This window comes from Notolabrus celidotus, chromosome 2, assembly GCF_009762535.1.
Source record: "Notolabrus celidotus isolate fNotCel1 chromosome 2, fNotCel1.pri, whole genome shotgun sequence".
NCBI lineage: Eukaryota > Metazoa > Chordata > Actinopteri > Labriformes > Labridae > Notolabrus > Notolabrus celidotus.
This window is the reverse complement of record NC_048273.1, coordinates 4,012,464-4,036,852: the sequence shown is the minus strand read 5'-3', so window position 1 is coordinate 4,036,852 and position 24,389 is coordinate 4,012,464. Positions and strand designations below refer to the sequence as shown.

Sequence of the window (24,389 nt, the reverse complement as noted above, 5' to 3'; positions counted from 1 at the left end):
GATCTCAATTCCTGGTATCAAAACGGAATCAGAATCAGAATCAGAATCAGAATCAGAATCAGAATCAGAATCAGAATCAGCTTTATTGGCCAGGTATGCTTGAACACACAAGCAATTTGACTTTGGTAAGCTGTGCTCTCTTTGTACAAGGCATAAGAATAAGAAATACAAATAAAAATAAAAATCTAATAATAGCATCAGCTATAAATACAAAAGAACAACAAGTAGGCATGGCTAATATGTACAGGCTAAAATAATATGATGATAGTGCAGTGGTGAGTAGCAGAGGTAGTTTTTACATTAAAAAAATAGTAGTTAAATAGTAATATAAATGAAAATATGGAATTCTGCTTGGAGAATTGTTGCATTGTATATTTACGTGTATATTTACAGAGAGTATTGATCTGACAGGTATGACACTGTTATGGTTTAGTGTTCATCAGAGTGACAGCCTGGGGGAAGAAACTGTTCTTATGGCGGGTTGTTTTGGCGCACAGTGATCTGTAGATCCTGCCGGAGGGGAGGAGTTTGAAGAATTTGTGTCCAGGGTGTGAGGGGTCAGCGGTGATGCTGCCTTTCCGTTTCCTGGCCCGGGACCGGTACAAGTCCTGGATGCGGGGCAGGTTGACACCGATGATTTTTTCTGCAGTCCTTATAGTCCGTTGCAGTCTGTGTTTGTCTAGTTTGGTTGCAGATCCAAACCAGAATTGTGCCCTCTACAGCAGGGGTTGAAATACCATTGTGACAACCAACCCAATAGTGTGTGACAATCAACCCCATAGTGTGTGACAACTAACCCCATAGTGTGTGACAACCAACCCCATAGTGTGTGACAACTAACCCCATAGTGTGTGACAACCAACCCCATAGTGGGTGACAACCAACCCCATGGTGTGACAACCAACCCCATGGTGTGACAACCAACCCCATAGTGGGTGACAACCAACCCCATAGTGTGTGACAACCAACCCCATAGTGTGTGACAACCAACTCCATAGTGTGTGACAGCCAACCCCATGGTGTGACAACCAACCCCATAGTGTGTGACAACCAACCCCATAGTGTGACAACCAACCCCATAGTGTGTGACAGCCAACCCCATGGTGTGACAACCAACCCCATAGTGGGTGACAGCCAACCCCATGGTGTGACAACCAACCCCATAGTGGGTGACAACCAACCCCATAGTGTGTGACAACCAACCCCATAGTGTGTGACAACCAACCCCATAGTGTTTGACAACCAACCCAATAGTGTGTGACAACCAACCCCATAGTGTGACAACCAACCCCATAGTGTGTGACAACCAACCCCATAGTGTGTGACAACCAACCCCATAGTGTGTGACAACCAACCCCATAGTGTGTGACAACTAACCCCATAGTGTGTGACAACCAACCCCATAGTGGGTGACAACCAACCCCATGGTGTGACAACCAACCCCATAGTGGGTGACAACCAACCCCATAGTGTGTGACAACTAACCCCATAGTGTGTGACAACCAACCCCATAGTTGGTGACAACCAACCCCATGGTGTGACAACTAACCCCATAGTGTGTGACAACCAACCCCATAGTGGGTGACAACCAACCCCATGGTGTGACAACCAACCCCATAGTGGGTGACAACCAACCCCATAGTGTGTGACAACCAACCCCATAGTGGGTGACAACCAACCCCATAGTGTGTGACAACCAACCCCATAGTGTGTGACAACTAACCCCATAGTGTGTGACAATGGGGTTGGTTGGTTTATTTCTCATAAAATACAAACTCAGTGGTAAAAAACATTGATTAAAGATGAATTTATTGATTTAAAATGATTTACAGTTTTTAAAAATAGACACAAAAGACAATGATGAAATTGTGTTATTCTCTTTATTTCAAAGCCTTTCCTTCCTTCAAAGCCAAAAATGACTTATTGTAACATCGCTTTGTTAAAGTCAGAAGAGGACTTTCCCCAAACAGAGAAGTCATCATTCATCTGTAGAGCCATTGTGTTATTGTACAACAGAGCACACAACAAGATACAAAAAAAACATAAAATTGAGGTAGCCACATTTCTGACTGGACAGCATCAGTGAAATATCTTTGAACTGAACTGCTGAGCACTTTTAAGGCCTTTTATTACACACTTAAATACCAGCAAGGCACAGGATGCTAAGGCAGAAAGTAGACCTCTACAAGGGATGTGTTTGTGGGGTCGCCTGCAGTGTGTTTAACATGACAGAACAAACCAAAGCTCAGGAACATAAAGCATCTCACCTAAGAGCTTACCTCACATACATCTTTATAATTCATTAGGGAGGAGGGGAAATCAAAACCGATGTGTGCATGTTTGGAAAGCTACATATTTGTGTTAAAGTGACTGAAAAGGAAGTCAAATAATGCAGGTATTCTCACAGTTAAAATTGCTGTCCATATTCCGGATACAGTTAAAATAAAAAAGGATAAGAAAGTGCTACATGAACGAAAGTCATGGCCCAACTCTGACCGAAGGGAGTACAACTTCATGAAATCAAATCCTCAAATGAAACAAGCAGCTACATTGGATTTCATGAAGGGACGAGAGAAAGCTTTTGACGTGGGTACAAATTAGGGCTACGTAAAACAAGAAGAGATAAACATGCGAGTGTCTTTACACTCTGATGCTTCCATCCAACGAGGAGTAGGGGTGTAACGATTCATCTACTACATCGATGCATCGGTTTATATTCCTATGACCCGACTACATCGATCTGTGCTCGGCAAGTTGGCCTTCTGGACGACATATATCGATCTAACATCGTTTTAAAAGGTAATACATCGATTGTATCCATACTAGGAAATAACACATTGGATCTAAGCACGGCAGACTTTATATGGATGTGTTTTTTTTTTACACTTTTAATGATAAAGACGTTAAACGTTACTTAATTCAGGCTGCCTGTCTGTGATGTCATCACCACGCGCCACAAGACAATAAAACATAGTATGGCGGACGGCAGAGGAGAAGCCGGCGAGTGAGGAATGATCAAGCCACCATTGCGGTCCAGCGTGTGGAAACACTTTGGCTTTTGTAAAGACGGAGATGTTCTAAATAAGTCGCTCGCTGTTTGGAGGATATGTAAAGGTCAAGTAAAGTTACCACGGCAACTAGGGCTGTACGATAAATCGATTTAATCGATTAATCGCATTTTTGGTTTCAGGCGATTTAAAAAAAAGGAAATCTAGATTTTCTCCATGACCTCCGCCGCAAAATGATAGTGTTTGAATTCAATGTTAGCGAAACTACAAAATGCACCTTTAAAGAAAAGTTTACAGTTTGCACTTTGTTTTTTTTTTTTTAGGTAGTGTGTGGACATCAGACTATTTAGAAATGTCTTAATAGTCAGATTTTAGACTGAAACGCTTCCCTGCCCACTCCTCCAGTGAAACAACACTGGCCTTTAAAGGTGACATATCATGCTAAATCAACTTTTTAATGGTTCTCTCCCTGAAATATGTGTCCCTGTCTACAAACCCCCTGAAAAGTAAAAGAATCCATTCTGCCCCTGTTCTGATTTCTCCACCTTTCTGTAAATGTGTGCTGAAACCAGCCGTTTCAGTTTTCAGTGTTTTTCATACGTCACAACGCCATTCGGTCTGTAACAGGAAGTCAGAGCTCGGAGCTTGTTCAGCCCATAGACTGTATAAAATACAACTCAACCCCTCCTCCGTTTTTCATTCCCTGCACACACGTGTGCTAACAAGGAGCTTAGGAGGGAGGCATGCTAGTTGTAGGCTGTCTTAATGAACACAAAGGTCGGTTTGACTCCCCACGTCTGCAGATTTGAAGATCTAGTGGATGATTTTTATTTATCATGGATAAGTGCTAGCGCTAGTTAGCATAGCTACATAGCTACATGTTCGTAGCTGTGTACCAAGACACACGTCGACATACTGACAAATAAAACAACAAGAAACACTAAATCTGTGACCAATGGTTCAGAAAGGTCCTGCTGCAGGCGCCTCTCTGTCAGGATCAGATTCTGGATCAGATTCAGAGGGTTGAAGTAACGCGGGTCTGTGAGCAGCCGTGTATATTCAGCCAACATGTAAACATTAGATCAACGTGCTGGAGAGCCGAGGCCACACCCACTTCCTGAGGGGGCGGGGTCAGAGGGAAAACAGACTGTTCTGAGCAGGGCTGAAAAAGAGGGTTTTTCAGGCAGACCAAAATCTGATTTCAAAGTGTTTTTTTGAGCATAAACTTTAAAGACATGTTTTGGGGACCTCTTAGACCAATATATGTTGATGAAAAAAGCATGATATGTCACCTTTAATGAAAATAAGTTCCTGTGATGAATGATAAGTGTGATACTCCATTTGTCAAGTTTTTACCATCAAAACAGGAACATCAGTACAATGAATATTGTGTCCCATTCCTACCATGTCTGTTCTGTCACTATGTACTGCACACTGTACCTTTAAGGGGAAATTCAGTTTGCCTTTGTCAAATTCTATTGATAAAATTAAATCAAAACTTGTTGTTAGTCATTTGTAGTTTTCTTTTTTTCAGGAGAAAAACACAAAATAGATTAAAATCGTAAATTGAGTTTTTTGTAAAAAAAAATGGGGATTTTATTCCTAGACCATTTCGCCCAGCCCTACGGCAACACAACGAATCTATCCAACCACCTACTGAGGCGCCATGGAATTTCACACGTTTATATCTATAATTAATTTATACTTGATTCCCTTACAAGAAACAACAGGACTCTAGGACTGTCCAGTATCAAGGGATTTATGTCAAAGTCACACTGGTTGAATTTTTGGCTGAAAAGTTACTGAATCTTTATCTTCCCTAATTTGGTCTGTCTGTTTTGTGTGGGGTTTTTTAAATTTTTTTTTTTATTATTATTATTTTTTTGTGTTTGTTTTTGTTTTTGTCTTTGTTGCCTTATGTAAGTAATGTGAGGTTCGGGTGGGAGGGGCTTGGGGTCATGGTCGTGAATAGGCCAGTAAAATTTGCTGTAATGTGTTGCATTGAAATGCTGTCATTTGTGCACAGATTCTTTGTACCTCCTTTTTTACACTGTCCAGCTTACATGCACTGTAACATCAAAATCAATAAAAAGAATTGTGAAAGAAAGAAAAAGTTACTGAATCGATTTCAAGTCACTGAACTGTTTCGGATCCTATTGTTCTAAATGAACCAATATCGGCAACCACGAATCATGATACGAATCGAATCGTTGTTACAAAGAATCGTTACACCCCTAACGAGGAGGATTCACTCCCCTCAAAGGAGAAGCACATTTTCACAAGAGGGAAAATATCTACCACTGGTTCACTTCAAAAGAATATCAACGGATACATCATTTAGGTTAAGAAGAGGTAACTCAGCTGTCAGTAAAATAAAAAGTGCAGCCCTAATAAGAATCTGTAACCCTAAATTTAAAATCCCCGAACCTGAGATCTGTTAAAATAACATTGCACATCCTGGTGACAGACCTCAGGACGGAGGGTTTGAGGGTTTGTCCTGTCAGAATTGGGCCGGGGAAAGAAGAGCTGGAACCAACCCGTTCCCTGATTAAAGTAACCTTGGTAAAAGAAGGCAAGTTTACAACTTCTTATAAAGAAAAAAAGACTTAAAGAAACAATTCAACATCAAGTGTGAAACAGAACGGTTAAAAAGGAAACGAGCGAGTAGCGTAATGTATCGTGTACATTAATCCTTTGAGTTAAAAACTGCACACAACCGTTTCCCAGAATGTGACTTCTACAACCGTCTAATAACCCTACCCCCTATAAGGTGCCTTCATAGGAGTCACATCTGGATTCAAGGTTGCAGTATTCTGCCACAGATTCATTGTTTATAAAGCACTTGTGTCCGTGAGTCTTCATGAACGTTTTACTAAGAGGTCAGAATATTTGATCTTCCTCTGAGGTTGGACAACATCTTATGTTACAAAGGGACTGAGAGTTTTAATCTAACCCTCTATATTCACACCACCGGGATACAAAACACGACGTAATGAGGCGAAGCAACGAATGAAACAAACACGTAAGACAAACACAAACAAAAGCTGATCGTAAATGAGGAAGTTTTCATGTTTCGTCCACGACAAAACAAACAAGAGGTTTTGGCTACTTATGGTCAAGTGCAAGTTCTTCTGTGTGGCGAAGGCTGGAGAGGCTGGTTGGCATCTGGAGGTCACTTAGTGGAAGTGCTGCTGGCAGTGGATCTTCTCCTCAGCCTGGTCCAAGAGCTCCAGCATCTCCTGGATGATAGCCTTCAGCGCGCGGCCCAGGTCCTCCCCGCTGTAAGGCTTTCCGAGAGGAGGCACGTGAACGAAGGCGGAGCGGCCGTGGCTCAGGTACAGAGACGTGTAGTAGGTGAAGTCACAGAGATACCTGAGGAGAGGGGAGCACAGCGTCACAGCAATGAAGGGAAGTCAGGATTTTATCCTCCATAATGAGGTCAGACTCAGATAACACTGACAGCTCTCTACAGCACAGCTTTCATATCAAACAGGACGTCCTGCAGGTATCTCATATCAGACTGAATAATATTCTCAGGTTTCACAAATTAACTTTCTGCTGACTGAACATTTAAAGAAGTGTTGCTGTATTTAATTACTCCACTAGAGGGAGCTGTTTGTTTGTTTGTAGCTATAAAACATCTACCCTCCTCTCCACAGATCCTTCACATTGATTGAGAGATTTGAACAATGTTTCTTATTAAACAATAACATACAGAGATTTACAGGCAGACAATCAGTACAGTCCATATATACTATTATACATATTAATATTATGTTATATTTTATAATATTATTATCTTTTATTAAATTATTGTATGCTGTTATATAATTTATTTTATTTTAATAAATCAGATTGTTATATTATGTTATATTATATTATCATATGTTATGTTATTATATCATATTATTTCATGTTATATTATATTATATTATTTTATCATTATATTGTGTCATATTGAATTATATTATGTTATATTATCATATAATATTATTTGATGTTATACTATATTCTATGATTATCTCATATTGTATTACAATATGTATTACAATTTCATTTTATTATATTGTGTTATATTATATTTTTATTTTATTATATTATATCAAATTATGTTATTCTGTATAATATTATGTTATATTATATTATCATATTTTATGTTAAATATTATATTATATTATTTATTGTTACATTATCTTACATGATTATCTTATATTATATTGTATTACATTAGGATATGTTATTTTTATTATGTTAAATTGTGTTATATTATAATATATTATTTTACTTATTTACATTACTTTATTTCATTATATTATATTATATCATATTACATTATATTATAATTACTATATTATTATGTAATATGATTATATTATATAATATTTTGTTATTATTTATGATGTTATTATTTTGTACTTTTGTCTTTTCTCTATCTCTGAAAACAGACATCTCTATATATCTATGTGTATTTATTTATATTACATATTAAACCTGAACTGTTGCAGCTGTCTGTTCTGCACAGCATGTTCTAACTGCCTGTTTAATTAAATATTTATACCATGTGAAGCATTTGTATATAACTTTCAATTTTAATATTATTTTATTCATCTATTATTATTTTTTTTCTCTATTTTGGGTTCTACCTTGTATTACTCTTTCTACCATGTCTGTGATTCTGCAACACCAGAGTTTCCCCCCAGGCCAATAAGGTATAATTATCTTCTCTTAGTCATGACTCTGTGTCGCAGGCTTATCTTAAAGAGTTGATATTAACACATCATGGTTTGGTGAATAAGACTTCATCATTTGTTGGATATATTTCAAAGAGTACTTCATAAAACTTCTGTATATTGATGCTCCACTACGAAAATCCAAGTTCTAATGTCACCATTACTGAGGAGCGAGTATCTTCAGTACAGTTGTTGATGGCCTGAGGTTATTATTTCATGGTTAGTGATACGTTTGACTTTAAAAAGGAAGCAGGAGGAAACACAAACTGTCAAACTGTCAAAGTTAATTCACAGCAGAACACGAAGAGGAAACATTGACTGTTTTTGTTTTAGAGTCAGAATCCATGAACCGTCATGTCTCTTTCCACCTCGATGCAAAGTTAGTGATCAAGAGGTGAGCGACAGAACAAAAGACTCACTCTGACTGAGAGAATAAAGGGAATAATTACCTTCCAGCATCTTTAGAGACGGACACAGCTACTCCGAGCCCCGAGGCGGTCACTCTCTTACAGACTGATTCCATGTCAATAACTGAGTCGATACAGTCCGGACCTCCCACCACGCAACACTGCGAGTCGGGACAAAAGCTGCTGTTGTCCAGGCCTTTATAGCCGTGATTCCTGCCACACTTCTCCAGAGTTACAGTGGTGGCCATGCCCGAGACTCCCACATGAACGACCAACTGGAAAACAAAAGGGACATTCAAAAGTTGGATTAACTGAAGTATCATTGTCCTGAAGGAGAAAAGAAACTGCTCTTTGTGACTTCTTTGAGTCTTTGAATCTGAGTTTGGAAAAGAAGCTGATTCAGAAAATACACCTTTTAAAGTGTAATAAAGTGGCTGAAACACACCACCACTGTATCCTCCTCTCACCTGGGGATGATACTGCTTCCATAATGAAGGAACCAAACTCTGGACCGTCTGATACTCCACAGGTACCTCGGATACATGCAGGTCCACTTCACTTCCAAGTCCAAGCTTCTTTAACTCCTGTGAGGAAAACAAACAAACAAACATTGAAGCTGATTCTGATTGTGTATTTTTAACTTCGGCATGATTTGGTGATAAAGGTTTGCACAGCAGGGTGTGATCTCTGTGGAGTTAAATCCAAAGGTTTGTATTGTACTTTGCCCAGTGTTCATTGGTGCAGTTGGCATGACGTCAACGTCATCAAGAAACCGATAGATTCAGTTTATTGAGGGGACATAAAGGCAATCCTGATGAGGACAAACTAGCACTTGTCACCACAATCAACCTTTAACAAATGTATATAAAAGATTTAGACCAAAGAGAAGTCAAAAACAACTTTAAAGGGCCGTTGTTTACGTAGCAGTTTCGGCATCCGCCCCATGTACAGAGCATAGCCTGTATAATAAATGGACGTAGTATCCGTGATGTCACACATCTGTTTCTGAAGCCGAGCGTAGGCGGGAGCCATATTGGAAATACTGAACTCAACCTAACGTCTGTTGAGCGAGTATGAGTTAAAGAGGCGGGCCTTGAGCCTCCTCACTAACAGCTACAGTGTTCCTGCCTGTCAATCAAGTCAGCCGTGCCTCTCATTATGCAAAACCCGGATCCAGACTCAAGTGGACACTCAAGGAACTGCAGTTTTTGGGGGTTTTTTTGTGATTTTTTGGGCATTTTTGCCTTTAATGACAGGACTGCTGAAGAGAGACAGGAAATATGGGGAGTAGAGAGAGGGGGAAGACATGCAGCAAATGGTCAACTGGCCGAGAGTCGAACCGGTGACCTCTGCAACGAGGACTGTAGCCTCTATACGTGGGGCGCTTAGACCGCTAGGCCACCAGCGCCCCAAGGAACTGCATTTTTGAACACTTCAGCACTGGCTTCATATCTTGCAGCTGGAGGTTGCAGCTTGGTACAGAGGCTATAGTCCTAATCGCAGCAGTCGTGGGTTCGACTCCCGGCCTCTATTATTTGCTGATTGTCTTCTTCTGCTCTCTACTCCCCACATTTCCTGTCTCTCTTCAGCTGTGCTCTCAATAAAGGCAAAAATATAACTTTAAGAAGTGCAACTATTTCAAGAATGCATTGAGGGAAAGTAATCGCACCAAACAGACTCATGTTTGACTGAAGATGGGTGGAAATACATTTCACAGTGTGTTTAATGTGCAGAAAACAAAGTCCTCTTAATGAGTCATTTACAAGCGTATTCCTATACTCACTGCTCTTTTTGTTTTTTCTTCGCACATGTACGTCCACACATTACCCCATCAAAATCCAAATACATCCTAACACAACAAAACAATCCTACACACGGTAAACCCCACGATAAAGGTACATAAATGCACATCAATAAAGCAGCATTAGTGAACCCTACAATAAGAGATAAGAGATGTAGTCACACATATTCTAAGTAAGATAAATCTGTGTCACATTCACAGTCAGTGACCAGCACCTCCCCTCGTCCCCCTGCAAGGACCAGCAGCCCCGGACACTGACCCCCACTTGTATTGAAAAGAGGCTTTTTTTGACCACGTCTGCGACCCCGCCACAAAGCAGCCCATTGTTTGCCTTTAATATCCTTATCAAGTCCGTCTAGACGCCCTGACAACTACCGTCATCCCCCCACATGCAGCTTCCTCAGCGGAGCGCAGACAGCCTATCGACGTGCTGCTGTCTGCACGGCGTGAAGCCGGCCGGCAGCAATCAGAGCATCGCGTCACAGTCAGGCTCACCCTGAGATGTTCACTCAGTCTCACCTGCACTCTTTGTTTATATTCGGGTGTCACATGATGAGCTGTGCTGATCTAATGTGGCGTTAACAGAAAACAACAAATGAGAGTTGTGAACATAGAGAGGAGATATTTCTGCAGAAGCTCGAGGGTTTGTTTACGATATTTTAAAAACACAGCAGAGTGGTTTAAATCCAAGTACCTGCTCATGATGAATACATTTAATGAACAAGTGTGTTAGAATAGAAACAGAGAGATAAACATACCTGTACTGCGACCCAGCTGGGGTTTACTGTGTGCTCTCCAAATGGACCAAAACCTGCAGAACAAACATTGATGCAGCACTTAGTAAATGATCTCATTACTACTGCTAATAATAATAAAGATAGTAATAATATTCATATTAATCATAATAATAATAATGATTATGATAATAAAGATAAAGGATGTAATTTTGAAGAGGTACATCTGTGAATGTAGATGTAAATGTTTGAGATAAAGGAGAATATATTGATTATTTTTGTGAATGTTGTATGAGACATGTCAGCTGTTCACTTACACATTACTGCATGTTTAAAAAATCATAAAATATTTCTATCAACTTAAAGATATTTTTACATTTGCAGCATTCAACTATTCTCTGATTTAATAAATTAAAAACCTCCTCATGCGTCCGATAAAATCACAGCAGCAGCAGCAGCCTACAGATATTCCCTCAGACGTGTTTATGTAAGGATCTATAACTGATCCCCTTCCACCACCCCTCCAAGGGTCAGCGGGTCCCCTGGGACCACGTAGAGGAGGGGGGTCAGTCTGTCTGACAGGCGGCTGAAAGGGAGCAGAGCGAGGGGCCGGCAGCTGCCAGCCGGCCTGCTATTGTGAAGGTGCTGTTCCCAGGCAATCGTCACATCTTGTATCAGCTGGGACTGTGAGCTCCTGCCCCCCTTTGTGTCTGAAAACACAGAGGCACTGCTCCTGGTGCTGAGGCTGGAAGTTTGCACTGAGGGATATTATATTGAAATCACTGTAACAGTGATTTAAAGATTAACGTGCAGAGAATAACATCCATGTGCAGACATGTACTCTGAGCTGTTATTGAATCAGGTTTAAACTGTGTAATGTTCCTTTAAGAGATCAACACAGGGATGTCAACACTGAAACACATCACTGACTGTCTTCTGCTTATATCACTATACAGACATGTTAGTAACATCTGTAGAAATCAATACACTTTGAATTTCTAATGACTTATTCTGAAGATTTGAGGAGTCAGTCACACAGACTTAGTCCTAATACTGGTCTGAAAACACTCTTTAGGATCTGTCTCAGACTTAGTCCTCATACTGGTCTGAAAACACTCTTTAGGATCTGTCTCAGACTTAGTCCTCATACTGGTCTGAAAACACTCTTTAGGATCAGTCATAGACTTAGTCCTAATACTGGTCTGAAAACACTCTTTAGGATCAGTCATAGACTTAGTCCTCATACTGGTCTGAAAACACTCTTTAGGATCAGTCTCAGACTTAGTCCTCATACTGGTCTGAAAACACTCTTTAGGATCAGTCTCAGACTTAGTCCTCATACTGGTCTGAAAACACTCTTTAGGATCTGTCTCAGACTTAGTCCTCATACTGGTCTGAAAACACTCTTTAGGATCAGTCATAGACTTAGTCCTAATACTGGTCTGAAAACACTCTTTAGGATCAGTCATAGACTTAGTCCTCATACTGGTCTGAAAACACTCTTTAGGATTAGTCTCAGACTTAGTCCTCATACTGGTCTGAAAACACTCTTTAGGATCTGTCTCAGACTTAGTCCTCATACTGGTCTGAAAACACTCTTTAGGATTAGTCTCAGACTTAGTCCTCATACTGGTCTGAAAACACTCTTTAGGATCTGTCTCAGACTTAGTCCTCATACTGGTCTGAAAACACTCTTTAGGATCTGTCTCAGACTTAGTCCTCACACTGGTCTGAAAACAGTCTTTAGAATCAGTCACACAGACTCAGTCCTCATACTGGTCTGAAAACACTCTTTAGGATCTGTCTCTCAGACTTAGTCCTCATACTGGTCTGAAAATACTCTTTAGAGTCAGTCTCAGACTTAGTCCTCATACTGGTCTGGAAACCCTCTTTAGAGTCAGTCTCAGACTTAGTCCTCATACTGGTCTGAAACCCTCTTTAGAGTCAGTCTGAACTTTAAGCTGAGCTCTGTAGTCGTGCACAGCCTGACGCCATTAACCTTACAGCAGCTGTCATGTTAAGAACTTTTCTCAGTCCCTCTGAAAGCTGGAGGATAATAACAGACCTGTAACGACCACCGTCCTCTTGCTGTTATCCATGGCCGGTCCCTGTCGGAGAGGATTTGTTGTCTTTCCGGTCTTGCTTTTGAACCGGTTCCGTAGAAAGAGTCCGAGCCCTCCTCAGCCGACGGCTTCTTCAGCCACACACAAATGAAACCAGCGCTCCTCCTGGCAACAGGCTGCGTGAGACGTGACGTGCTTACGTCAAAAGTGAACTTCTTCTTCTTCTTGTTTTAAGGCGGTTGGTATCCAGCTTAGTGGTGCATTACCGCCCCCTTCTGCTCCGGAGTGTGGGTCAGACTGTGAACTGGGTGTTTTTAAAATAAACTTCAGACTCAACTTTTTAATCTGGCTTTTAATGTGGAGTAATTTATTTTTAGCCCTGGACTGTATTATTATTATTATATTAATTGCTTTAACATTTATTGATCTTATTAATCTATTTATTTATTTATTTATTTATTTATTTGTTTATTTATTTATTTATTTGTTTATTTATTTATTTATTTATTTATTTATTTATTTATTGTATTCATCTGATCTTGTTAACTCTACCTTATTTTGAACCTTTCTTTCCACTCTTACTTATTTTGTTAATTTTACTTTATTGATTTTATTTTATTTTTAAGTATTTTATTTATAATCATGCCTTTTATAATTTTACCACAGATTAAGCACATTAGTGATGTGTCATGATCAAAAGCTGCGGCTCTGAGAGTCGATGCTTTATAGTGAATCAGAAGAGCCGGCTCGCATCCAGAGAGAGCCGGCTCCCAGTTTCTTCCTTTCTCTGATAGCTCTCTCAGTGCTCAGCACCCAGCTCTGCTCACAGCAGAACTTTGTTTTGATTGGTCAGCATGGCGGCCATGCGGCCAATCAGACGTGAGGAAATGGGATACAGGTGATGGAGGGGAGGCTGTGTATCCTGGCTTCGTCTGTTCAGTTCTGTTTCTGTTTACTTGAGTTCGGTTCTGGTTCTGGTTCGGTTCAGTTCTGGTTCGGTTCTGGTTTGTTTCTAGTTCTGTTCTTGTTCTGTTCTGGTTCGGTTCTGGTTCAGTTCTGGTTCTGGTTCGGGTTCGGTTCTGGTTTGGTTCTAGTTCGGTTCTGGTTTGATTCTGGTTCGGTTCTGGTTCTGTTTACTTGAGTTCCGTTCTGGTTCGGTTCTAGTTCTGTTCTGGTTCTGTTCTGGTTCTGTTCTGGTTCGGTTCTGGTTCTGTTTGCCTCAGTTTGGTTCTGATTCGGTTCTGGTTCGGTTCTGGTTCTGGTTCGGTTCTGGTTCGGTTCTGGTTCGGTTCTGGTTCGGTTCTGGTTCTGTTTGCTTGAGTTGGTTCTGGTTCGGTTTGCTTGAGTTTAGTTTTGGTTCTCTTTGCATGAGTTTGGTTCTGGTAACCCTAACCCTATCCCTATCCCTAACCCTATCCCTATCCCTAACCCTAATCCTAACCCTAACCCTAATCATAACCCTAACCCTAATCATAACCCTAACCCTATCCCTAACCCTAATCATAACCCTAACCCTAATCATAACCCTAACCCTAATCATAACCCTAACCCTATCCCTAACCCTAATCATAACCCTAATCATAACCCTAACCCTAATCATAACCCTAACCCTAATCATAACCCTAACCCTATCCCTAACCCTAATCATAACCCTAACCCTATCCCTAACCCTAATCATAACCCTAATCATAACCCTAACCCTAATCATAACCCTAATCATAACCCTAACCCTAACCCTAATCATAACCCTAACCCTAACCCTAACCCTAACCCTAACCCTAATCATAACCCTAACCCTAACCTTAACCCTAACCCTAATCCTAACCCTAATCATAACCCTAATCATAACCCTAACCCTAATCCTAACCCTAACCCTAACCCTAATCCTAACCCTAATCATAACCCTAACCCTAACCCTAACCCTAATCCTAACCCTAATCATAACCCTAACCCTAATCCTAACCCTAATCATAACCCTAACCCTAACCCTAATCATAACCCTAACCCTAATCCTAACCCTAATCATAACCCTAACCCTAATCCTAACCCTAACCCTAACCCTAATCCTAACCCTAATCATAACCCTAACCCTAATCATAACCCTAATCATAACCCTAATCATAACCCTAACCCTAATCCTAACCCTAATCCTAACCCTAATCATAACCCTAACCCTAACCCTAACCCTAATCCTAACCCTAATCATAACCCTAATCATAACCCTAACCCTAATCCTAACCCTAACCCTAATCCTAACCCTAATCATAACCCTAACCCTAACCCTAATCCTAATCCTTACCCTAACCCTAACCCTAACCCTAACCCTAAACTTAATCATAACCCTAACCCTAATCCTAACCCTAACCCTAATCCTAACCCTAACCCTAAACTTAATCATAACCCTAACCCTAATCCTAATCCTAAACTTAATCCTAACCCTAACCCTAATCCTAATCCTAACCCTAACCCCTTTTACTAACCCTAACCCTAAACTTAATCATAACCCTAACCCTAATCCTAATCCTAAACTTAATCCTAACCCTAACCCTAATCCTAATCCTAACCCTAACCCCTTTTACTAACCCTAACCTGGTCCCTAACCCTAATCCTAACCCTAATCATAACCCTAATCATAACCCTAACCCTAATCCTAACCCTAACCCTAATCCTAACCCTAATCATAACCCTAACCCTAACCCTAATCCTAATCCTTACCCTAACCCTAACCCTAACCCTAACCCTAAACTTAATCATAACCCTAACCCTAATCCTAACCCTAACCCTAATCCTAACCCTAACCCTAAACTTAATCATAACCCTAACCCTAATCCTAATCCTAAACTTAATCCTAACCCTAACCCTAATCCTAATCCTAACCCTAACCCCTTTTACTAACCCTAACCCTAAACTTAATCATAACCCTAACCCTAATCCTAATCCTAAACTTAATCCTAACCCTAACCCTAATCCTAATCCTAACCCTAACCCCTTTTACTAACCCTAACCTGGTCCCTAACCCTAACTCCTAATCCTAACATTTCATAAACAGGGTTATTAGTATAAGCAGAAGGGAAGCCCTACAACTGGATTATTACGTTTGTTAGTGATTGTGGTTTAATGAAAATAATAGAGTTATTTAGTTTGTTTCTTTTGGTGTCTGTTTGATTTAAATTAAATATTCATTTATTTCTCCTGTTCCACACTCCGGACAGTAGGTGGCGGTAATGCACCTACAAAGAAGACAAGGAAGAAGATCTCTCTTGAAGTTCCTCCGGTCCAGCAGGTGGCGCTGTGCACCTTTAAAACATGATTGCAATCATCCACAAAAAAAAACACGAAGAAGAAAAGCAGCAGCTCATTGTGAAGTCGTGTTTTAGCTCAAGTCAGTCAATACAACACAGCCTCACGATGGTAAGGATTGCATATTGTGAACAAATGTTTCTCCTGTAGATGTCTCAGATGTGTTCAGTTGTAGCTTCGCCAGCTAATCAGCTAACGCTAGCTGTGTTAGCAGCATAGGACGTCTCAGTGATGCGCCTCATGCTAGCTCCATGCTAAGTGTTAGCTGTTGTAGCTTAAACTCAATGTTTTAAATGAAAGGAGGACCAGTTAGTAATCCTGGAAACCTCTAAATCACGTGAAAGAAGCAGTTAAAGCTCAATATGTTTTATAAAAGTCTCTGTTATTGCTGTTAGCTTGTTAGTGTGTAGTTTAAGCTAACTATGAACATGGCTACCTCAATGTGACAGACAGTAAGCTAGGCTAAAGCAGTTTAAGAAATCAACACTGTGACTATTAAATATCTGTCTTTAAACGGAGTCCCTGTAGTTAGAGTAATCAGAGGATGTATGTAATGTTTACATCAGGTGGATTCCTCATGTGACCTGTTCTTCTTTCACCCCACAGCTCCCCCTGTCTCTGCTGAAGACCGCCCAGAACCATCCCATGGTGAGAACATACTGATCCCCCTCTGATGGGAGCTGATGTTAGCAGTGGAGATGTTAATGAAATGATGATTTACAACCATACTTGTGATCCATCTTCAAACAGTCTTACATTATCAAGTTTGATGTCAAAGATTGTGTGTTGACTACACTTTCATTTTCATCAACTGTATGGAAATGTTAAAACTGAAAATGTAGACGTGTTATTTGTGTTCATAGAAATCTATCTTTAATACTGCACTAAATGTGCGTCTAAATACATCTATCATGTATTATCTATCACGTATGTTTACTCTCACGGCAGTGGGGGCGGCAGTAGCTCAGTCCATAGGGGCTTGACTTGGGAACTGAAGGGTCACCAGTTCGAGTCCCAGTATGGATGAAGTTTGGCAAGTGGACTGGTGGCTGGAGAGGTGCTGGTTCACTTGCCTGGGCACTGCCGAGGTGCCTTTGAGCAAGGCACCAAACCCCCAACTGCTTGGGGTGTGCTGGTTGATGGCAGCATCCTCACTCTGACATCTCCCTAAGTGCATGTCCACTGCATGTGTGTGCATGATTGTACGTATATACCAAAAACTGTGCCTGTAGCATGACTGAAAAAAACACAAGTGAAAAAATTGAATTTCCCCCTGGGGATTAATAAAGTATGTTCTTCTTCTTCTTCAACCACACTCTGTTGCAGAAGGGAGAATAGATGATAACAGAGGAGCTGTTTAAGTCAGCATCCAGGCACATCCTCAGTCTTCCTTTTCCTTGTACTGTAAACAGACTAACCCTGCTCTTTGAGACGACTCTGATCCTTCTAGTTAACATCACAAAGCCCATTTACACTATGTCCTGTCTCAGGACATTTAAAACCCGCTCAAGCTTCTGCCGTCCGTCCTGCAATACTTCGTCCACACTAACTCTGTCTTTGTCGTCTTTTCTTGCCTCAGCTGGTGGAGCTGAAGAATGGAGAGACCTACAACGGTCACCTGGTCAGCTGTGACAACTGGATGAACATCAACCTGAGAGAAGTCATCTGCACCTCCAGGGTAAAGCTGAGGACTCTCTTTGGTCTTATGTTAGCATGTAGCTCTAGCTAGAGGTATCCTGCTGTAGATGGGCCACCATCAGTCCATCATAAGACATTTAGAGATGATCTTTTTCGTGTACCCCTGTGTGACTAGGACCACAGACTGTACTTGTGCAAAGAAGCCCTCGTCATGTTGAGGGTGAAAAGCCAAAATGTAAACTGACAGCTGAGTGGACCGAAGTGACAATGATTCCTTTTGTCCTGTAAACAAGAACACAAAAGACTTTGAGACGGCCTCACAGAAACGACAGCGCAGACTTCAAATTGAATTCAGGATCAGGTTTCACTGACAGTCCCGCCCCCCTCTCACAGGATGGAGACAAGTTCTGGAGGATGCCCGAGTGCTACATCAGAGGGAGCACCATCAAGTACCTGCGAATCCCAGATGAGATCATCGACATGGTAAAGGAGGAGGTGGTGTCAAAGGGCCGCGGACGTGGAGGCGCCCAGCAGAACAAACAGCAGGGCAAAGGGAGAGGAGGAGCCGGCCGAGGTGAGTGAATGAGGACTGCGGGCTATCAGGAGCATCAGGGCTTTGCTAGTAACAGTTGTAAACAACACATTAAATTCAGGACCAGGTACGGTGAATACTGTGGTTGAATACTTTTCCTCTCTCATCGTGAGTCCAGAACATTCTGCCGTCATATCTGATTAAAGTCATGACGCGACTGTTTCAGATTTATCTGGAATTTCAGATTTTTCAACATGAGAAGTTAACCCATGAGACATCAGAGTTGTTACATGGGACTTCCACCAGATCCTTGTCTGGTCCGTCTCTGATCCGCTGCGGTCCGGAGCCAGACCGCAGCGGATCAGAGACGGACCGGACAAGGATCTGTTGGAAGTCCTGTGTTAGAGATAGCGTCAGGAGCTCAGACATCAGGGAGAGGCTCAAAGTAGAGCTGGTGCTCCTCTGCATCGAGAGGAGCCAGATGAGGGGGTTCGGGCATCTGGTCAGGATGGCCACGGGGAAGACTCAGGACACGCTGGCGAGATTATATCTCAGCTGGCCTGGGAACGCCTCGGTATCCTCCCAGAGGAGCTGGTGGAAGTGGCCGGGGAGAGGAGAGTCTGGCTTCCCTGCTGTGACTGCTGCCCCCGTGGATAAGTGGAGGAAGATGGATGGATGGATGGATGGATGGATATTCAAAAATCTGAAAAATGTTAATGTTTGTTCTTTTTTGATTCCTTCCCTGCAGGTCTGTTTGGCGGCCGCGGCAGAGGGATGACCGGCCCCGGGCGAGGGCAGCAGCTGCAGCAGGATAAGAAACCGGGCAAACCACAGGGGATGAAGAACCAACACTGACAGACTACATCACACCCTCAACAACACATCCTGTCATATGAAAGTGTCTCTCTGTCAGTGCATGAAGATAGAACCCGCTCTCTGGTGTTTTGCTCCTGCTGGGACGCTCGTGGAGAATGACCACGGCTGCAGAAACCACACTGGTAGAGGTTAAGAGAAGCCGTGCTCTTACACTTTTGTTTTTTAGCATCTGACTTTTTTTTTATTATGAGGTGACAGACTCCTGATTATTTGTAACACGTATCACAAATCAAACAAGTTTCCCATCACTTAGAGCACTGGAGCTTTTTCTTTTCTAGTTTTTGAACCGGTGAAATAACCGCCCCCGACTTCTGTTGCATGAATATTATTTTTAATTGCTCTTAATTTTGTGTCGTTGGTGATACTCTGTGGTCTGTGCTTTTTGTTTGATGTGCAGTCTGTTCACAGCAGGACGGCCGGTAGAGTGGCACCCGGGGAGACGAGGATTTAAACCCCTGAATAAACACCTTTTGTTTAAGAATTTGTAGAAAAAAAAAAGATTCTCATAATCTGAAGTCTGAAAGGGTTTTGTTTTATTTTTGTAATAAAAGACGATGTAAATTATTTACATGAGAACATGAGAATAAAACGGCTTTTGTTAGAGTGGTCTTGTTATTTCTAGAACAGATTGTTTGTTTGACTTCTGCAGGTGAAACACATTTAATATCTAGAACAGCAAACAGCAAGAATTAAAGTGTTTGATGCCTGTGTGCACTATCTCATGCAGGTAACTCACACTGCGCTGATTTTGCATTCTTGCGTCATTCTCACAATCACAGGTGGTTTAATTACAGCCGCAAGATTTCCAGTCACTCCCTCTACTCTGCACCTGTGCTGGGCTTAGACTTTCAGCCCCACCACCTCTGCAGAATCGACCCACAGGCTCCGGCTGCAGAGGGTTTTAAGGTGTAGGGCCAATCTCAAACACTCACTGACTTTGAGGCGCCCTCCCGCTAAGTCCGTGAGCTCTTAGAGCTGTCCCATTGTCAAATCACCAAGTGTGTGAGGGATCTCTCTCTGACTTTTTGAGCCCTTTATGCCCCCTTTCTGTAAGTGGGCATTTTTGCAGACTTGGCATAAGCAAATTACCCAGAGTTCATAGCATTGTGGCGTGAAACACGGGATTCCCAGGGGACGCCCGCAAGCTTGGAGGGTAAACGAGCCGTAACATGAAATTAAAAAAATTGTGACAGTAACAAAGAAGCAGGAAAGTTGCAATAAAGTTTACAGATAAAAAAAGTTTGCCTGTAAGTATAAATATAGAAAAGAGGCTTAATCTGTTCATCTTCACACAGATGTGTATACAGTATAATTTATATATTTATAGGTAAATAGCCTATTTATATATTTTAAATGTTGTGGTTAAGCAGTCTGTACGGTCAGAGCCTGGATCACATGACAATCAGACAATCAGTCCCTTAAGCGCCTTGAATTTGAGAACAGTAAAAATTGTGCAATAACAATTCCTAATGCCGCCAAGGTGAGCTACATGACGTCATGCAGGTTACGTGAGAAGTCTCAAAGTGCTGTCCCATCCATAGATCTACAGTTTGAGTCCTTACAGCCTCCTGCCCTCAATCACTTTACAGGTGACGTCAATTAAGTCAAGAAGGGCTCAGGACTCAGGGCTCAGGACTCAGGGCTCAGGGCTCAGGGCTCAGGGCTCAGGGCTCAGGGCTCAGGGCCAGGGCTCAGGGCTCAGGGCTCAGGGCTCAGGGCTCAGGGCTCAGGGCTCAGGGCTCAGGGAGGACATTGAGATTGGGTTATTATCTCTCCACTCATGAACTTTTCTGCGTGTAAAAGAAATGTGGAGGAGTCACGAGGTCAGAGCCTCACCTTAAATACGTAGCAGAATAAAGATCTCTGTGCATCTTATAAACAATATTTGAACTAAATAAACCCTTCTTACAGGAAGTTAGGGATACTTGACTTTCAGCTGATGGAAAATGTAGAAAGTTGATGCTACAGTGATATTATATCATGAAAGTAGAGCATTTAAGAAGAGATGTAAGGATATATATTGATACAAATAAGGGTGGCTTAAAATAGATTCAACAAAATGTATATTGCAATATTATTTTTAAACAGTAGAGGGCGCTATCTGCATTTCACTCCGCTTGTTCAGCATCATGAAGTCTCTTGCGCTGCTCTCTCCTCACTTGCTGAGTGACAGACATGGAGGCAGCAGGTGAAGACCGAGCAGCTCAGGATGCACCTTTGTGTTTACAGTCTGAGGTCTGGAAGCATTTTGTCTTTCCCTGATAATCCTGAAGAAAAACATGTCAATTCACAGCCAGGAGCATCAGCTGCACTTTAGTTTATTTAAAGAGATTTAACTTGTTTGTTTTAATATTTAATACTTTCATTTGGGAATCGTTCACTTTCCATTTCTTTAGAATTGTTCTGAAATTTTCCAACAAGGCATTTTTGTTCTGTCATTTTTTTATTTTTGCAAGGTGCTGAAAAAAAGTGTGCAGTGGTTTTATTTGAGTTACAACACCTTAACAATGAGAAGGATTACTTTGTTTACAAAGAAATATAAGAGACAACATATATATTGCAACTTTCCATATCTGAGAATTGAAATTAAATAATATTTAAATTTTGAGTTCAATCCAGTTTTCTTGAAAAGAAGAAGAGAATCCTGAGTGAATCGTATCGTCACACAGGCGAGAGAAACTTTAGGTTAGCGATCTCTACAAAGAAGCTTAAACCCTGAGCGGTGGTGATGATAGCAGCAGGGTTCAAAGTTGTGACATTAGTTCCTTTTTAGAGGTTAGTGCGCTGAATAACTCGGGGTCTTGTCTCACCCTGTCGGGATTCTATTTCTGATAACTACCTGCTAACCATACTAGTAAATGTACAGCTCTGAAAAGACCCCTTCTTTTTAAAGCTCTATATAAAATCAGAAGCCTCAGAGTCCTTTAAGACAAATTATTCATTGTATGAACAATAATTCTTTATTGGTACATCATTTTCCTGAAGAGACATGTTTTTATATATCATTGATTGTTTTCTGAAACTTGAAACTTGAAAGCTCCAGTGAAGCTTGCATCCATGTCCAGACTTTTAAACATCAGCAAACAGACTCAAACATATCAAAAGAAAATCACAGTCAGTTCCATATATAAGTGTAAACTGTGAGTACTTCATTTAAATGTGAAAGAAACATTAAAGAGAAATCTGCATGGTCACAGTTCTTTGCCAATCAGATTAAAGAAATTACTCAAGGAGAAAAAAAGAATCCCAAGTTTGGGAAGGATAAACTCAAACTCGGCACAGGCTCGACAGAACTTCAACATTTCCTGAGTAGATCCTGAGAGATCCTTCAAGTAAGGCTCGGACAGTGACACTTTGAATTTCTAATATTAATAAAAATGACAAACTGAGAGATAAGAATACGTAAGGAATATTCATGTTTAAAAAATCTTAAGAGCACTTTTGTAATCCTTCACACATCATCTGAAAAAGTAAACTGGTGTTATGATTCATCTGGTTAACTCACACCTCTCACACACATCCAGCTCATCCCTCCATCAACTCCTGCCTGACTGTGACGGAGTACTTCCAAACCTCCACAATCTGAGACAACTTCAGGTTTTCAGGGAACTTTTCCTCCACATACTGAGGCACCTCCACCTCTTTATCGTCCATGTAGGGAGTCACAGTCTCCTTCACACTGAGGAGGGAGAAAAGACGAGCATGAGTACACTATCAATATGTTGAGGCTATGAAAGTAAGTAAAGTGTTTTCGCCTTTCTGCAAGCTTTACCTCCATGAAGGATTGTAATCCTCTGTAGCTCTCAGGCGGCCCAGTCTCAACAGGAGGAACTCGTGTATCTCGAGCAGCCATTGGTCCGTGTTCCCCCCGGACAGGAAACGTTTGAGCTCGATCTTCTCTTCCTCGTTCAGCGGATTCTGGTATTCAGCTGGATACTCTGAAAAGGGCTCCTTTCAACAGAAAAACATGGCAAGGCACATTACAGGTATGTGATCAATGGAGAAGTGAAATACGTTGCTTCAAATCGTAGACTACATAAATAATGGAGGTAGTATCTGTGACGTCACCCATCTGTTTCTGAAGCGCTGTTTTGAGGCCAATCGTCGGCGGCAGCCATATTGGAAATGCTGAACTCAACCTAACTTCTGACGAGCTAGTGTGAGGTAAAGAGGCGGGCTTTGAGTCTCCTCGCCAACAGATACAGTGCTCCCGCCTGTCAGTCAAGTCAGCTGTTCCTCTCATTGGAAGACTCCTAATCTCAATATCTATGAAATTACCACATTATGAAATAATTCACCCCCTCAGTGTGTGCCGATCAGGAAATGAGCTATCCAGACTACACTTGTTTTTTGAACCAGGCTGTAAACATGTTTATTTCTGCTGTTATTTCTTCCACATTGGACTCGTATTTTTAGACCGGAGGTTGCCGCTTGCTTCAGATATACACTCAAATAAACTAATCACTTACCCTCTTGAGATGCAGCATGGTCTCAGATTTGAGGGAGGCGAGGAGCTGCCACAGAGAAACACAGTGTCCGAGGGTGCATCTGCCCAGAGCCTGAAGAAACAACACCGCATGTTTTTTATCCAGGCTCGTTTAGGTAACATCTTCACTTCAGACACAGAAGCTGCCCATGCACTGACCTGCAATATGTGTTGATCAATGTGGTCTGCCATTTTCAGGACGTCCCGGAGGTAAGTGACCAGCGGCATCGTGGGATCACCACCTGTCATTGAGAGGAAACCCAGGAGCAGTTCCACGATCTTGAACGCCTCACACACCTCGCTGTAGGAATCCAGCTTTCTGGACACGGTGTTCCGGATCAGAAGGGGCAGAGTGTCCTGAAGAAAGAGAAAGTATGGATGAAGACAAAAGCCATAATCTACTGTAAATATGTCTCCTCTGTATTAAGATGAACATCACTACTGTAAACACCAGGGTTCATTATCTGAGTGTTTCTACTTTTACACATCTTTAACTTCAAGATAAGATAAATGCATTCAACTGAACATTGATCCCAGCTTTACATGTTTTTATGAGCATTTTGATAAAGCTTATAGTTAGAGCTGGCTCAGGCTTGGACCAGGTCTTAGTTATGCTGCTATAGGTTTAGACTGACACACTGGGATCCTGTCTTTCCCTCTCTCTCCTTTCTCTGCCTGTCTCTTACTTTAACTCTTCCTGTCCCATTAAAGTTACTAACCATAGACCTTTCTGGAGTCCCTGAGCTCCCTTGTCTCGTAGGTTCCTGCTGCTGTGGACGTGTCAGACTCCAGCTGCTACAACTACTACTATCCG

The 24,389-nt window shown here is 41.5% G+C and overlaps 3 protein-coding genes across 4 annotated transcripts in view; 1 reads left to right on the top strand and 2 right to left on the bottom strand.

Annotated features, from left to right (window-relative positions):
* Positions 1-1,861: 1,861 nt before the first annotated feature.
* On the bottom strand, positions 1,862-12,907 carry LOC117824497 (pyroglutamyl-peptidase 1-like). Its single transcript, XM_034700010.1, has 5 exons — positions 12,746-12,907; positions 10,705-10,757; positions 8,613-8,729; positions 8,188-8,420; positions 1,862-6,380 (listed from the first exon to the last, which is right to left on the bottom strand). Exons 1-5 carry the CDS (start codon positions 12,777-12,779, stop codon positions 6,185-6,187), a joined length of 633 nt encoding a protein of 210 aa, XP_034555901.1. The 5' UTR covers positions 12,780-12,907; the 3' UTR covers positions 1,862-6,184.
* Positions 12,908-16,023: 3,116 nt separating this feature from the next.
* lsm4 (LSM4 homolog, U6 small nuclear RNA and mRNA degradation associated) lies at positions 16,024-19,692 on the top strand. Its single transcript, XM_034673735.1, has 5 exons — positions 16,024-16,154; positions 16,650-16,691; positions 17,623-17,721; positions 18,075-18,255; positions 18,962-19,692. Exons 1-5 carry the CDS (start codon positions 16,050-16,052, stop codon positions 19,066-19,068), a joined length of 534 nt encoding a protein of 177 aa, XP_034529626.1. The 5' UTR covers positions 16,024-16,049; the 3' UTR covers positions 19,069-19,692.
* Positions 19,693-22,009: 2,317 nt separating this feature from the next.
* The window catches only part of LOC117827208 (E3 ubiquitin-protein ligase rnf213-alpha-like), a 45,855-nt gene continuing 43,475 nt past the window's right edge, over positions 22,010-24,389 (bottom strand). For both annotated transcript variants that reach the window (XM_034703741.1, XM_034703732.1), the window contains exons 65-68: positions 23,735-23,932; positions 23,559-23,648; positions 22,862-23,040; positions 22,010-22,768 (exon numbers count right to left, since the gene is read on the bottom strand). In XM_034703741.1, coding sequence (XP_034559632.1) covers positions 22,615-22,768; positions 22,862-23,040; positions 23,559-23,648; positions 23,735-23,932 — 621 coding nt within the window. In that variant the 3' untranslated portion in view covers positions 22,010-22,614. The remainder of the gene's footprint in view (positions 22,769-22,861; positions 23,041-23,558; positions 23,649-23,734; positions 23,933-24,389) is intronic.

What these genes read in the sequence shown, in the direction of transcription:
- LOC117824497 (XM_034700010.1), bottom strand. Translation starts at nt 12,779, where the DNA reads ATGGATAACAGCAAGAGGACGGTGGTCGTTACAG. An exon ending in CCAGCTGGGTCGCAGTACAG is followed by an intron (nt 8,730 to 10,704) that starts GTATGTTTATCT and finishes TTTTCCTCACAG; the next exon opens with GAGTTAAAGAAGCTTGGACT. An exon ending in GTCTCTAAAGATGCTGGAAG is followed by an intron (nt 6,381 to 8,187) that starts GTAATTATTCCC and finishes CCCTCTCCTCAG; the next exon opens with GTATCTCTGTGACTTCACCT.
- lsm4 (XM_034673735.1), top strand. Translation starts at nt 16,050, where the DNA reads ATGATTGCAATCATCCACAAAAAAAAACACGAAGAAGAAAAGCAGCAG. An exon ending in TACAACACAGCCTCACGATG is followed by an intron (nt 16,155 to 16,649) that starts GTAAGGATTGCA and finishes TTCACCCCACAG; the next exon opens with CTCCCCCTGTCTCTGCTGAA. An exon ending in CCGCCCAGAACCATCCCATG is followed by an intron (nt 16,692 to 17,622) that starts GTGAGAACATAC and finishes TTCTTGCCTCAG; the next exon opens with CTGGTGGAGCTGAAGAATGG.